This window comes from Papio anubis, chromosome 16 (assembly GCF_008728515.1).
Source record: "Papio anubis isolate 15944 chromosome 16, Panubis1.0, whole genome shotgun sequence".
Taxonomy (NCBI): Eukaryota; Metazoa; Chordata; class Mammalia; order Primates; family Cercopithecidae; genus Papio; species Papio anubis.
In genome coordinates this window covers 44,829,949-44,844,938 of record NC_044991.1, presented here as the reverse complement: position 1 = coordinate 44,844,938, position 14,990 = coordinate 44,829,949, and the positions used below count along the sequence as shown (strand labels likewise).

The window sequence follows — 14,990 nt, the reverse complement described above, 5'->3', positions numbered from 1 at the left end:
ACTTTGAAAGATTCCGCCTCAATAGCAAGGCAAAATTAGCTCAAGGCCAAATGCTTCTCATTTCATGTAACAAAGTTTAAAGCGAGACCTGAAAGGCTCAAGCTGTTTTTAAGTAACTTAGCCACATCCTAGAATAAAATGTAAGAATAGTTTTTAAAATACAAAAATACACAGCACCCAAAAAGGTAAAACTCACAATGTCTGAAACCCAATAAAAATTACCAAGCACGCAAAACAGGAGGAAAAGGTAACCTATCATGAGGTGAAAAATCATTCAACTGAAAACAATCCATAAATAACAAAAAGGACAGAATTAGCAAACAAAGATATTTAAATAATTGTTATAACACTATTCATATGTTCACAAAGCTAGAGGAAAGTTTAGGCATGTAAAGTAGATACATGGAAGACATTTTTTTAAAGATGCAAATCAAACTTGTAGAGATAAAAATAACAACGTCAGAAATAAAACACAAGCTGAATGGGATTAGCAGGCAGCAAGATATTACGTGATTAGACAGAAAAATAATTAGTAAACTTGAAGACAGCAATGAAAACTATTCAAAATGAAACAGAGAAAAAACAATGAAAAAAGTAAACAAATCGTCAGTGATCTGTAAACTACCACAAGGGGCTGAATTTATGTGCAATCAGAATTGTGAATAGAATAGAAGAGACAGGGATTCAGAAAAAAATATCTGAAGAGATAATGAGCAATTTTTTCCCAAAGCTGATGAAATATATATCCCCACACAACCAAAAAGCAAAATGAACCCAAACCAAAGTTATTACAAGAAAACTATAAACCAGTATCACTCATTAACATAGATGTAAAAATTCTTTACCAAATATTAGCAAACTGAAGCCAACAATATATAAAAAGGATAATACATTATGACCAAGTGGAATTTATCCCAGGAATGCCGCTTTATCAGTCAAAAATCAACAAATCACTAAATTAGCTAACTAAATTTTTTAAATTATAGGATCATCTCAATAGATGCAGAAAAGCATTTGACAAAGTACAACACCTATTCCTACTAAAGTTCTCAGCACACTAGGTGACATGGTTTTGCTGTGTCCCCACCCAAATCTCATCTTGAATTGTAGCTCCCATAATACCCATGTGTCGTGGGAGGGACCCAGTGGGATGTAACTGAATCATGGGAGCAGGTTTTTCCCATGCTGTTCTTGTGATAGTGAGTAAGTCTCATGAGATTTGACGGTTTTATAAAGGGCAGTTCCTCTGCACATGCTCTCTTGCCTGCCACCATGTAATGTAAGATGTGCCTTTGCTCCTCTTCGCCTTTTGCCATGATTATGAGGCTTCCCCAGCCAAGTCGAACTGTGAATTCATTAAACCTCTTTTTTTTTTTAAGAGACAGAGTCTCGCTCTGTCACCCAGCCTGGAGTGCAGTGGCGTGATCTCAGCTCACTGCAAGCTCCACCTCCAGGCTCAAGTCATTCTCCTGCCTCAGCCTCCTGAGTAGCTGGGACTACAGGCGCCCACCACCACACCCAGTTAATTTTTTGTATTTTTTAGTAGAGATGGGGTTTCACCGTGTTAGCCAGGATGGTCTCGATCTCCTGACCTCGTGATCTGCCCGCCTCAGCCTCCCAAAGTGCTGGGATGACAGGCGTGAGCCACCGCGCCCAGCCTAAATCTCTTTTTTTTTTTTTTATTAAGTTACCCAGTCCTGGGTATTTGTTCATAGCAGCATCAAAATGGTCTAATACACTAGGAAAAGAAGGGAACTTTCTCAACATGATCAAGAGCATCTGTGATTAAATACCTGCAGCAATCATCAGACTTAATGGTGAAAGACCAAATGCTTCCTCCCTAAGATCACAAACAAGGGAAGGATGTCCATTCTCACACTTCTCCACTGTACACTGCATTGGAAGTTCCAGCCAATGCAATAAAGCACAAAAAAAAAATTAGTCAAAAGAATCCAGATTAGAAATAGAAATAAAACTATACTCATTCCCAGGAGACATAATATTTATGTAAAAAATCTTGGCTGGGCACGGTGGCTCATGTCTGTAATCCCAGCACTGTGGGAGGCTAAGGCGGGTGGATCACCTGAGGTCAGGTGTTCAAGACCAGACTGGCCAACGTGGCAAAACCCCTCCTCTACTAAAAATACAAAAATTAGCAGGGCATCGTGGTGCATGCCTGTAATTCCAGATACTCAGGAGGCTGAGGCGGGAGAATTGCTTGAACCCGGGAGGCACAGATTGCAGTGAGCTGAGATGTGTTGCACTCCAGCCTGGTCCACAGAGAGCAAGATTCCATCTCAAAAAAAAAAAAAAAAAAAAAAAGAAAGAAAAAAAGAAAGAAAGAAAATCTTATGGAATCTATAAAAACTGGGACTAAAACAAATGGATTTACCAAATTCCCATGACAGAATGTCAATATGTTAAAATCAATCATATTTCTACATACTGACAATGAACACTTGGAAATTAACATGCTTAAGTACACCATTTACCACAGCATCAAAAAAATGAAGTACCAGGTATAAATATAATAAATGCTGTGCAACATCTATACACTGGAAACTATAAAACAGTTGAGAGAGTTTAAAAATCTTAATAAATGCATATATTAGAATCGCAAACAAAATTCTGGCAGGCTATTTACAGAATGGAAAAACTAATTCTAAAATTCATATGAAAATATTAAATACCTAAAATATCAAAATACTCAAAACATAAAGTTGAAAACTATGTTTGTGAGAAAACCAGCTACTTCCAGACAGGTGTACCATTATTATATCATTTTAATAAAGAGGTAGCCATCACTTTCACCTGTATGTTTTCTCATTGTGAAATATTAAAATATTGCATATGTCCCCTTGGACAACTGCCTCATCTTACTCCCTCTTCCCTCTTTCCCTGAGGTGATCACAGTGGGCTTCATAACCTACTTTACAAGTCTTTTTTGTACATCTATGCATGTATTTATGTAGCCACAGAAAATTAGAGTATTAGATAGGCTGTAATAATATGAAAGAATATATGGCAATGAGAAAAGCTTAAAATCAGGGTTATTGTTACCTAGAGGTAGGGCAGAGATGGGTGTCAGGGTGAGCATGTGAGACAGTGGAAGGAACAAGGAGTACATGTTAAATCTCTTCCCTTTTAACTTTGGAAAGATTTTTAAAATATTATATTACTCCTGTTAAGTGTTTGGTTGAATGATCATAAGACATTGTAGGCAGAAATGTAAATTGGCAGAGTTTAGTCTAGGCAGCTCCAAATCTTTTGGTGGTGTTTTATTTCCTATCCTAGGTGGCAGAAAACAGGTATGCATCATATTGTTTTGTAATTTTTTTAAGAAAACAGAAGTCAAAATGAACATATCATCAGCAACTTGATTTGTTTACTCTACAATGTGAGATCTATTTCTGAACTGAATCGTGTCCACCCAAAAATTCATTTGTTGAAGCCCTAGCCCTCAATATGATAATATTTGGAGATGGGGCCTTTGGGAGATCATCGGAGTTGGATAAAGTCATGAGGGTAGGGCCCTCGTGATGCTATTAGTGTCTTTATAAGAAGGAAAGTTTTCTCTCTCTCAACAACCCATTCCCTATACCCCTATCTCTAGTGTAAGGACACAGTGAGAAAGCAAGCCAGAAAAGGAACGCTTACCAGAAACCAAACAGGCTGGAACCTAGTTCTTGGACTTCTTAACTTCCAGAACTGTGAGAAATACATTTCTACTGTTTAAGCCACTGAATCTAAGGTATTTTTGTTAAAGCAGCCCAAGTAAATTAATTCTAACAGTAAGCCATGTTACTATACGCAAATGTTTCTGTCCTTTTTTCTAATGCCACAGGATATCTAATAATATAACTAGAAAACAGTTTATTTAGCCATTGATGGGTATTTCGGGAGCTTACATTTTTATATTCTACAAACAACAATGCTATAGCCTTCTTGTGCTGTATGAGCCATCTTGTGAAGGCATTTTGTCTCAGGATAGAAATGCTGGGCATACAATGTGCATTTTTAATTTGTACTTAATAAATAATATCCAAATGTCTCTCAACCGGCTGTTTATGTTCCCATCAACAGCAAAAGAACCGATTTTTCTATGCCCTGAATAATTCTGCATATTGTTGGTCTTTGTTAATTTTGCTACTTGAAAAAGGTGAAAATATCATCTATTTTATTACTAACAATTCCTTGATTAATATTATTGGGCACCTTTTCATATGTTTATATCCCATTAATATTTTCTTTCCCATAAATTGCCTATTTGTATCCTTTACTGATTTTTAAAATGTGAGCTGTCTTTTTCTTATTGATATTTTCTAGTTCATAAACACTCTGGATAATCTTTTGTTTGCTACATATCCTGCAAATAATTTTTCTCAGTTCCAAAGGACATACTGTCTTTTAATTCTGATCGTAGTATCTTCAGTTGTATAACCGGTGTACATCTTCACTTGTCATATGTTTCAATACTTAGCTTTATTTTTTATCTTAATAAATTTTTTGCTGCCTCATAGTCATAAGAATACTCTGCCATATTTTTTCCTAATATTTTTATACTACACTTTTTTACTTTTGGGTTTGGGCATTTTCTTAGTGATACGACATCGGAATTTAATGTTCTTGCACTAGGTGGCCAACTGTCCCAACACAATTTATTTAATACACCATTATTTTTCCCCACAATGATTTGAGATGACACTGTTGTCACAGACCAAATTCCCTCATGCACTGAGTCAGCTTCTAGACTTGCAGTTCTTACTGATCTTTTTATCTATATCTATATCAACCTGTTTTAATTCCTATAGTATTATATAAAAGTATCATGCTATCCATTAAGTACGTCCAACTCTTTCATCTGTTTTACAACTGTCTTTACTATTCTTTTACATTTGCTCCTCCATATAAATTTGAGAATTTGCTTGGTAAACACCATGAGGAGTGGGGGCAACGGGATTATAGTAGACTTGCAGGTGAACTTCCAAATGCTTTTTACACTGTTTATGCTATTTTTCTTGCCAACCAAACAACAACATCTTCTCCTCCCTACTGGGTACATGTCTTCTAAATTGTTTAGTTCATGTTAATTAGGTTCTACACACAATAGAAAATATTGGGTGAAAGAACACAGTCATGTTTAAATGCACATTACAGAGAATATAAATCCAGAGACAATCTCTTTGCACTTACTACTCCCTTAAAAACGTATGGATAGAAGGACTCCACATGTACCTACTAAACAAATACTTAGTAAATTTTGGATTGATAATCTCATACCAGTTAAACAAAATAGCATGGGTTTAACATAAATCATGAGAGAAGCATTTTTTAAATAAATCATGAGGGAAGATTTTTTTAAATCACTTTTCTCACTTTCAGAGTTACCAGGAAACTTACTGAAATCAATCCAACAGATATTAGAAAGGATCTCAATAAATCAGATTTGCTACCCCTTACCACTGCTTGATCAAAAACACATATTAAAAATTAATATTTGAGAATTTTTTCATAATTGACTCTCTAGTGCCATAATTAAACTGGGATATATATAATTAAAATTTTAAATCTAGCTGGGTAAAGGATTTAAGATTTTTTTTAACTATATATTTTCTGTGACTTCAAAACACAGTAGAATCAAACAAAGTGATTCCTACAGCACTGTCACCACAACTTTGAACACAGAACATTAATGTAACCTCCATAACCAGGTATGCTGAGCATAGACTAAGTATAACATGGTATTAAAGCATAAGTTTTAATATTGTTAGGCAAGCTAACAGTACGGTGGCTATGTTTTGCAAACACAGAATTACTTACAAAACTATTTAAGGGTAAACTATGGTGTCGGGGATTTGCTTTAAAATACTATAGGGGCCAGACACAGTGGCTCATGCCTATAATCCCAGCTCTCTGGGAGGCCAAGGCAGGAGGATTGCTTGAATCAAGGAGTTTGAGATGAGCCTGTGCAGCGTAGCAAGACCCCATCTCTAAAAAAAATAAAATATCCAGGAATGGTGGTACAAGCATGTAGTCCCAGCTACTCAGGAGGTTGAGGCAGGAAGATCTCTTGAGCAGAGGAGGTCAAGGCTGCAGTGAGCCATGACTGTACCACTGCACTCCAGCCTGGGTGACAGAGTGAGACCTTATCTCAAAAAAAAAATAATAAAATAAAATAAAAATAAACAAAAACAAAAACAAAAAACCCTATAGGAAAAAACCTGAGATGCATGAGACAGATAAGAACAAAACACTGGTAATTACTGGAGCTGGATCACAGGTTCATAAGGGCTATTTACTATATTCCATGTACTTTTATGCTAAGAACTTCTCAAATTTAAAAATTACTTTAGACTCTAGACTACAATGTGTAACTTTTTTTTTAAGTTTCAAAATAAAATGAGCCCAGTTGAACACTGATCCCCTTTCTGCTTTAATCCATAATATTCTTTTCCATCCAGAACTTTATCAGCTGTACAAAATGTTCCATGATCACAGAACAAAGTTTATCTTCTTCTTCAAAGGCATGATACCTGGTATGTAACCAACAGCATCAGCCTTCTGTGGATAAAAATGCACTAAAGACAGGGAAAGTTGGGAAGAACAAAGTGGTTACCAGGGAGGAATTCTGCCAGCCGAGAGCTTGCCCTTCTGCCCTTCACATAAGAGTCTGTTGGCAACTGAGACTGGGTTCTTGATTCCTATAAAAAAAAAAAATTGGCAAAAAAGATGTCAGAAATGTCTTTCAGTTTCCCACTCAGTTTTGCAGTTGTTTCAATAAAACAACTTGAATATATCTTGGAAATTCTTTTTTGATATATCAAGTAACACTAATGAAAACCCTTAATAACTATGAGCAATAAGAGTTAAATCAAAAAATAAATGAAAACCTAGAAGCAAGAAAAGAACAAATATAAAATACATATTCTCATGTTTTGTCATGTGCTACAGAAGCAAAGGCTGAACTGAAATACTATATATTTAAATTAAATTAAATCTTTTTTAATAGATTTCAGAATAGAGTGTTTAAAATGAACTGAAAATGTGATACTATCTTACTATCAAAACTATATACATGCTCCAGGCATTTAGTGACCACAAAACCATAAACTCCCTTTAAAGAATAAACATCATTAAAAACAGCTTCAAGTTGACCTTGGAGATAAAAATTAATGGGGGAAAAATAAGCCAAAACTTTTAAATGTCACCTACAAGAGAGAGAGAACGGGGAAATGTCCTTCAAATTGGGTAAGGGTGGGAGAGAAGGCCAACTATATAAAAGATTGTAACTTAAAATGTAGTTCAGATTCTTTCCAAGAGGCCAACCAGTATGTACAAGTGAGGTGACGGTGCTTATCCAGGAGAACTGACAGGACAGTTTGAGTGTCATAAACACTGTCAAGATGACAATGACAAAGACAATGACAGTGATGACAACAATGATGATGATGGTGGAAGGCAATGAAAGTAACTATTTCCTAATATGCTGCAGGCCTAGTGCCAAACTCTTTTTTTTTTTTTTTTTTTTTTTTTTGAGACGGAGTCTGGCTCTGTCGCCCGGGCTGGAGTGCAGTGGCCGGATCTCAGCTCACTGCAAGCTCCGCCCCCCGAGTTTACGCCATTCTCCTGCCTCAGCCTCCCGAGTAGCTGGGACTACAGGCGCCCGCCGCCTCGCCCGGCTAGTTTTTTTTTGTATTTTTTAGTAGAGACGGGGTTTCACCGTGTTCGCCAGGATGGTCTCGATCTCCTGACCTCGTGATCCGCCCGTCTCGGCCTCCCAAAGTGCTGGGATTACAGGCTTGAGCCACCGCGCCCGGCCAGTGCCAAACTCTTAAATGTATCGGATGAGTTCGCTGATCCTTCAATTCTGTCATATAACCAACACTTATTAATCCTATCTGATTAATGAGAAAACATTTATAAAGAGAGTTAAGTTGCCTGCCCATGATCACAGCGCTGAATTTTAACACAGAGGCAGCTAATATCGAAGACCATACCCTTCATCATTAATCTATGCCTGCCTTTCAGGACATTATTAATACAAACAAATCATCAGTGGGATATATAAAGAGACTATAAAAATTTAAATTAAGGCCAACAGATTGATTCTAAGCAAAACCAACTGTAGAAATGTAGTTCAATACCAAATCTTCCACAAAAAAAGTATGAAATACAAAACAAGATAAAGAAAAGCCCAAATCAGGTCTCCTACTTCTGAAAACAATATAATTCTGGATGTGATGATTCAATATTGTAAAGACATTAAACTTTTCCAAGTTAACTTATAAATCCAAATCTTTAATCCAACTTATAAATCCAATTTGTAACTTTATATAATTTGTAAATTAACAATTTATAAGTTATAAATTGGATTTATAAGTTATAACATACATTTATAAGTTTATATAACTTATAAGTTTATATAACTTATATATGTATACATTTATAAGTTTATGTATATATGTATATATGTATACATTTATATGTATATAATGTATACATATACGTATATGTATACATTATATAACATACATTTATAAGTTTATATAACTTATAAGTCCAATTATATAACTTATAAATCCAATTCTCCATCAAACCACAAAAGGATTTCCACGATGCATGAGAAGCTGACTCTTAATCAGGAAAAGAAAACTTTGAAAAAGAAAAATGAAGAGGTATTTACCCTGCAAGATATCTTTTTTTTTATTTGAAGCTATTCTAATTAAAAAAGAGTGGTTTGAGTACAAAATAAACAAATATGTCAATGGAATAGAATAAAGCTAAAGTTCAGAAACAGACACTTGTGAATTTAGGTATTTAATATTTCAAATCAGTAGGAAAAGGGTTAACTACATATAAGAGGGAGAAAGAACACAAAGGTAAAAGCCTAGGAGTCAGACTACTTTGTAACTGTTCCAGTTAATCAGTTTATCGCTTCTCAGCTACAAATTCACCCTTTGTTGCCTGATGTGTGAAAATGGATATGGGCCCTCTAAGTATGTTTCCTTTGCCAGCTAGCACAATGGGTAAGTTTTGTCAGTAGAGGACACTAAAGAAATACTGTAGGAAGAAAGGGTATCTTGCTCACCAGGCTTCACTTTGGCCAATGTGGTACTCTCCTGTGCTAAGTGCCCACAGGGAGCAGCTTTCTCCAGCATTTGGACACCACGTTTTCTCCGGCTCCTGATTGGTGCCACAGCAGCATAGCTGAGAGCTCCAGAAAGAATGAGACCATACTCCAGTTCAGGACGTTGATCCCCACACCCAATGCTCAGCCCCATAGGCACACATAGCAAGTGTTCCACAGGGTGCCTGTGCAGTGAGCCAAAGGCCAATCTTTATCCTGCCCAGGGAGGTTTAATTCTCACAGCATCTTGACCTCTGTGTGCCCACCTACCAGCCTAAGCTTGCCTCTGCCTCACAGGATTGATCCTACTCACACATTAACTATAGACTAGCTCTGGCCTGGGTAATTCAGCAACTTCTCTGCCATACAGTGGATGATAGCCACACCTTCTTCAATGAGGTCTAAACCTACTTCCAAATGTGTTCTCTTTGGGTATTCTCCCTCTGCCCTAGGATACATTTTTGAGTTCTCTTCCCATGTTTACAGAGTTACTCTCCAATCACTGCTTAATAACTCTTTATATTAAACTTCTATTTAAACTATGGTATGGTTTCTGTCTTCTAGTTTTACCCAGAATAATACAATGTCCTTGGACAAACTACTAAATCTCTCTTGTGTCTCAGTTTCCTCATCTGCAAAGCACAGACCTCATAAGAGCATTGTGAGAATTAAATGATTTAAAAGCATAGATCTCATAATGGTATTACATAGGATAAAAGCATAGGCCTCATAAGGGTATTGTGAGAACTAAATGATTTAAAATATGTAAACCACTGGGCCAGACACGGTGGTTCACGCCTGTAATCCCAGCACTTTGGGAGGCTGAGGCAGGCGGACCACCCGAGATCAGGATGTCAAGACCAGCTTAGCCAGCATGGTGAAACCCATCTCTACCAAAAATATAAAAATTAGCCAGGCATAGTGGCACACACCTGTTATCCCAGTTACTCAGAAGGCTGAGGCAGGAGAATCACTTGAACCCAGGAGGCGGAGGTTGCAGTGAGCTAAGATCGCACCACTGCACTCCAACCTCGGCCAACAGGGCAAGATTCCGTCTCAAAAATAAATAAATAAATAGATAAATAAAATATGTAAACCACTGTAGAACAATGCCTAGGGTATTACAGTCATTTAATAAACTGTACTTATTCAATTAACTATGTAGGAACAATTCTCAGTCATTTCAGGAAAAAAAAAACGCATTCAAGAGGTAAAGGAAAAATAAACTATACATGTGTTAGAAGAAAATACAAGTAAATTACGCTTATAAATTATAAGAGACTTTAAGAAATACAAAATACAAAAGCCACAAAAGAGAAAGCAGTAAGTTGGACAAAGAAAAATTTTTAATTGCAGTATGATTAAGGATATTATAAACAGAGTTAAAAGGTAAGCCACACAACAGGTATGAACAGGTAGTACCCAGAGAAATCCTAATGGCCTTCAAACACATGAAATTGTATTAAATACCAATAAAACTTCATAGTAAAAAAAGTAAAAGTAAAACTAATTGAACCACCCTTTCTTAACTATCACAAAAAAGAAATGATATAAAACATCAGAACAAATAAATAACCAAATTGACCTAAGTGACACATATAGAGCACTGTACTCAACAACTCCAGAATACATATTGTTTTGAAGTTCACATGGAAATTTACCAAAACACACCATAATCTGAGCCATATAGCAAGTCTCTAAAATCTTCAAGGGATTGGTATCATACATAGTACATTCTCTGGCCACAGTGGAATTAAACTAGAAATCAATAAAGAAAGCTAACTAAAATGTCTTTAGGCAAACAAATTTGACAACTCATATGAAACAGACAAATTCCTAGAAAAATGCACATGAAAAAGAAAATACAATCATATAAATGCTAAAAATATTGAATCCTACTTTTAAAACTTCCCACAAAGAAAACCCCACTAATTTGAAATAATTTATGAATTCTTTCAAACAATTAAAAAGAAATTATTCCAATCATATACAAACCTTTTCAAAGAATAGGGAAAAAAATCCCCAACTCTTTTTTTTTTTTTTTTTTTTGAGACGGAGTCTCGCTCTGTCACCCAGGCTGGAGTGCAGTGGTGCAATCTCCACTCACTGCAAGCTCCGCCGCCTCCCGGGTCCCAACTCATTTTTGAAAGCAGCCATAACAGTGTACAGTAAAAAATTATCACACAGCCACCTAATTTCCCAACACAATTCTATGAGGAAAAGACTTCCTTTCAATAGAGGGCAATGGACCATTTGGATATCCATATGAGGAAAAAATAAACAAATGTTGACCGCTATGTTACATATACAAAAATTAATTTGAGCTTGATAAGAAAGCTAAATGTGAAGGATAAAAACAATAAAATTACAGAAAGAAAAGAATGAAGACTATCTTCATAACTTTGAACAGGCAAAAACTTCTTAAAATACAAAGAGTTAATCATAAAAGAAAAGGTTGCTAACTTAAACTTCATTAAAATCAGAAACTTCTATTCATCAAAAAACACCATTAAGAGACTGCAAAGGCAAACCATAGACTGGGAGAAGATATCCATAATACATGTATCTTACAAAGGATTTGTATGTAAAATATTTAAAATACTCCAACAAATCAATAGAAGATATAATCAAATAAAAATCTGCAAAAGGTGCGAACATGCACTTCTCAACAAGGATATCTAAATGGTTAATAAGCATATGAAAAGGCTCTTATAAGTCATTAGGGACACTCGAATTGGACACCACTACACACATAAGTCACTAGGGACACTAAATAATACCACTACACACATATCAAAATGGCTGAATTTTAAAAACAATAACAATACCAAAAATTGGCAAGGATGCAGAGTAACTGAAAAGCTCCTACACTGCTAGTGGGAGTATAAATTGTAACAGTTACTTTTGAAAAACAGCAGTATCTATTAAAGCAAAACATATATGCATATGTACCTAAAGAAGTACATATGTGGCCAGGCATTGTGGCTCACGCCTATAATCCCAGCACTCTGGGAGGCCGAGGCCGGCAGACCACTTGAGGTCATAACTTCAAGACCAGCCTGGCCAACATGGTGAAACCCTGTTTCTACTAAAAATACAAAAATTAGCCAGGCATTGTGATGGGTGCCTGTAGTCCCAGCTACTTGGGAGGCTGAGGCAGAAGAATCAACTGAACCTGGGAGGCAGAGGTTGCAGTGAGCCAAGATGGTACCACTGCACTCCAGGCTGGGTGACAGAATGAGACTCCATCTCAAAAAAAAAAAAAAAAACAAACAGAAGTACATATGTCTTCCAAAAGACATGTAAAATAATATTCACTGAAGCTTTACTCAAAAAAATAAAAAACTAGAAATTTCATATGCCCATTAAGAGGAGACTAAATACAGAAGTTATGGTATATTCACTCAATGAAATACTACTAAGTGGTAAAAAATAAAATACTACTGACACAAAACATGGATCCATCTCACAGGCATAACATTAAGCAAAAGAAAACAGGCTGGGTGCGGTGGCTCACACCTGTAATTTCAGCACTTTGGGAGGCTGAGGCAGGTGGATTATAAGGTCAGGAGTTCGAGACCAGCCTGGCCAATGTGGTGAAACGTCATCTCTACTAAAAATACAAAAATTAGCCCTGCGTGGTGGCTGGTGCCTGTAGTCCCAGTTATTCGGGAGGCAGAGGCAGAAGAATCACTTGAACCTGGGAGGCGGAGGTTGCAGTGAGCGAGATTGTGCCACTGCACTCCAGCCTGGGCAACAGAGTGAGACTCCGTCTCCAAAGAAAAAAAAAGATTGAAATAATAAATGAAGAAGAAAAGAGGTAGACTGTGAAAACAGATCATTCAGGGTTTGGCCGGGCGCGGTGGCTGAAGCCTGTAATCCCAGCACTTTGGGAGGCTGAGGCGGGTGGATCACGAGGTCAGGAGATCGAGACTATCCTGGCTAACATGGTGAAACCCCGTCTCTACTAAAAATACAAAAAATTAGCCGGGCACGGTGGCGGGCGCCTGTAGTCCCAGCTACTTGGGAGGCTGAGGCGGGAGAATGGCGTGAACCCGGGAGGCGGAGCTTGCAGTGAGCCGAGATCAGGCCACTGCACTCCAGCCTGGGAGACACAGTGAGACTCCGTCTCAAAAAAAAAAAAAAAGAAAAAAAAAAAGAAAACAGACACAGAAGTGTCTGATTCCACTCATGTAAGTTTTAGGAACAGGCAAATTAATCTATGGTACCCAAAGTTAGCATGGGGGAAGAGAGCACAAGAAGTATGGACAGAGGAGAAGCATAAAGGGCCCTTCTGGGATTATGAAAATGTTCTACATTTTGACACGGAAACATTGAATGTCTTGATCTAGGTGGCGGCTTATATGATGTCTACATCTAAAAATTCATGAAACTGTACACATAAAATACATATTTCATGTATATTTTACTTTAAAAAATGAAGTATAAAACATGAGACATATCTTTTATGTACTGATGTGGAAAAAATCTCCAAAGATTATATTTAAATCTAAAAAGTTTATAATAATTAACACATTTATTTTCTAAGAAAACAAATACAGGCACAAAATAAAACTGTGTTTCTATTACATAAAAATATAGATAAAAGCACTGGATTTTTACTGGTTAAACCCCAGGGAGAAAGGAAATGAGAAAGAAAAGATTTGGAGGATCAAAGGTAAACTTTATTTATATTACCTGAAATTTTTTACAACAAAAACTATAGTGTGTATTTCAAATTGTAAAATTAATATTCTAAATCAAGTCTTAAATGTCTTTAATCTCTTCAAGGGATACAGGAGAATGATCAAATTCAAACCAAAAACTACGTATAACTAAGACTGTATGTTTTAAATTCAATAAAAAAAGAAGTATATTTGTTTTAAACACTATTCCAAGCAGTAATGGTGAAAAAGACCATAATCATCTTTAGAAGGCATGAAATGGTCACGTGCATGATTTTCCAAAGATAGTAGGTCATAATGCCCACATACCACTCAGTGCTCCAACTGCTCCAAAATTTAAGGATTTTCCATCCATTATGCTGGCATCACACTCAATTTCACCTAACAGATTTAGATTAGATCCCATTCCTGCATTTGTAAAAGGAGAATCCTAAAAGACAAAAACAAAAATTAAAATATTAGTCTTAAAAAAAGTATTAATGCCAATTCTTCATGAAATTTTCTACAAACTAGAAGGTGAGAGAATACTTCCCAACCCATCGTATGATGCCAATACCACCCTGATGTGAAAACACGACAAAGATGTCAGCAGGAAAGTACAGATCAATATACTTTATAAATATTGACCCAAAAAAATTATCAAAGAAATACCAGCAAAACAAATCCAGCAAAATATAAAAGGGATTGTATACCACAAACAAGAGGAAAGAAAGATTGGTTTAATATCTGAAAATCAGTGTAATACCCTGTATTAATAAAATACAGGAAAAAAAAACATGATTATATCAAAAACAAAAAACACGGAAAAAAGGCATCTGACAAAATCCAACACCCTTTCATGAGAAAAACAGAAAACTAGATAAGGGAACTTCTTAACTTGACAAAGAGGATGAATGAAAAGGCCAGGCCAGGAGCAGTGGCTCACGCCTGTAATCCCAACACTTTGGGAGGCCGAGGTGGGAGGATCACTTGAGCCTAGCTGTTCAAGACCAGCCTGGGCAACACTGTGAGACACCATCTATACAAAAACACTTAAAACTTAGCCAGGTGTGGTGGTATGCATCTGTGGTCCCAGCTGCTTGGGAGGCTGAGGTTGGAGGATCCTTAAGCCTGGGAGATCAAGGCTCGAGTAAATCCTAATTACGTCAAAAAAAAAAAAAAAAAAAGTCCAGAGTTAA

The 14,990-nt window shown here is 36.5% G+C and overlaps 1 protein-coding gene across 14 annotated transcripts in view; it reads right to left on the bottom strand.

Moving 5' to 3' along the window:
• Positions 1-14,990, bottom strand: part of TASP1 (taspase 1) — a 260,524-nt gene that overhangs the window by 190,488 nt on the left and 55,046 nt on the right. For all 14 annotated transcript variants that reach the window (XR_002515230.2, XR_002515229.2, XR_002515231.2 and 11 more), the window contains 2 exons: positions 14,122-14,242; positions 6,617-6,701 (listed from right to left, as the gene is read on the bottom strand). Coding sequence is in view for 7 of the 14 variants with exons in the window: in XM_021921241.2 (XP_021776933.1) it covers positions 6,617-6,701; positions 14,122-14,242 (206 nt within the window). In the remaining 7 variants the exon portion in view is untranslated. The remainder of the gene's footprint in view (positions 1-6,616; positions 6,702-14,121; positions 14,243-14,990) is intronic.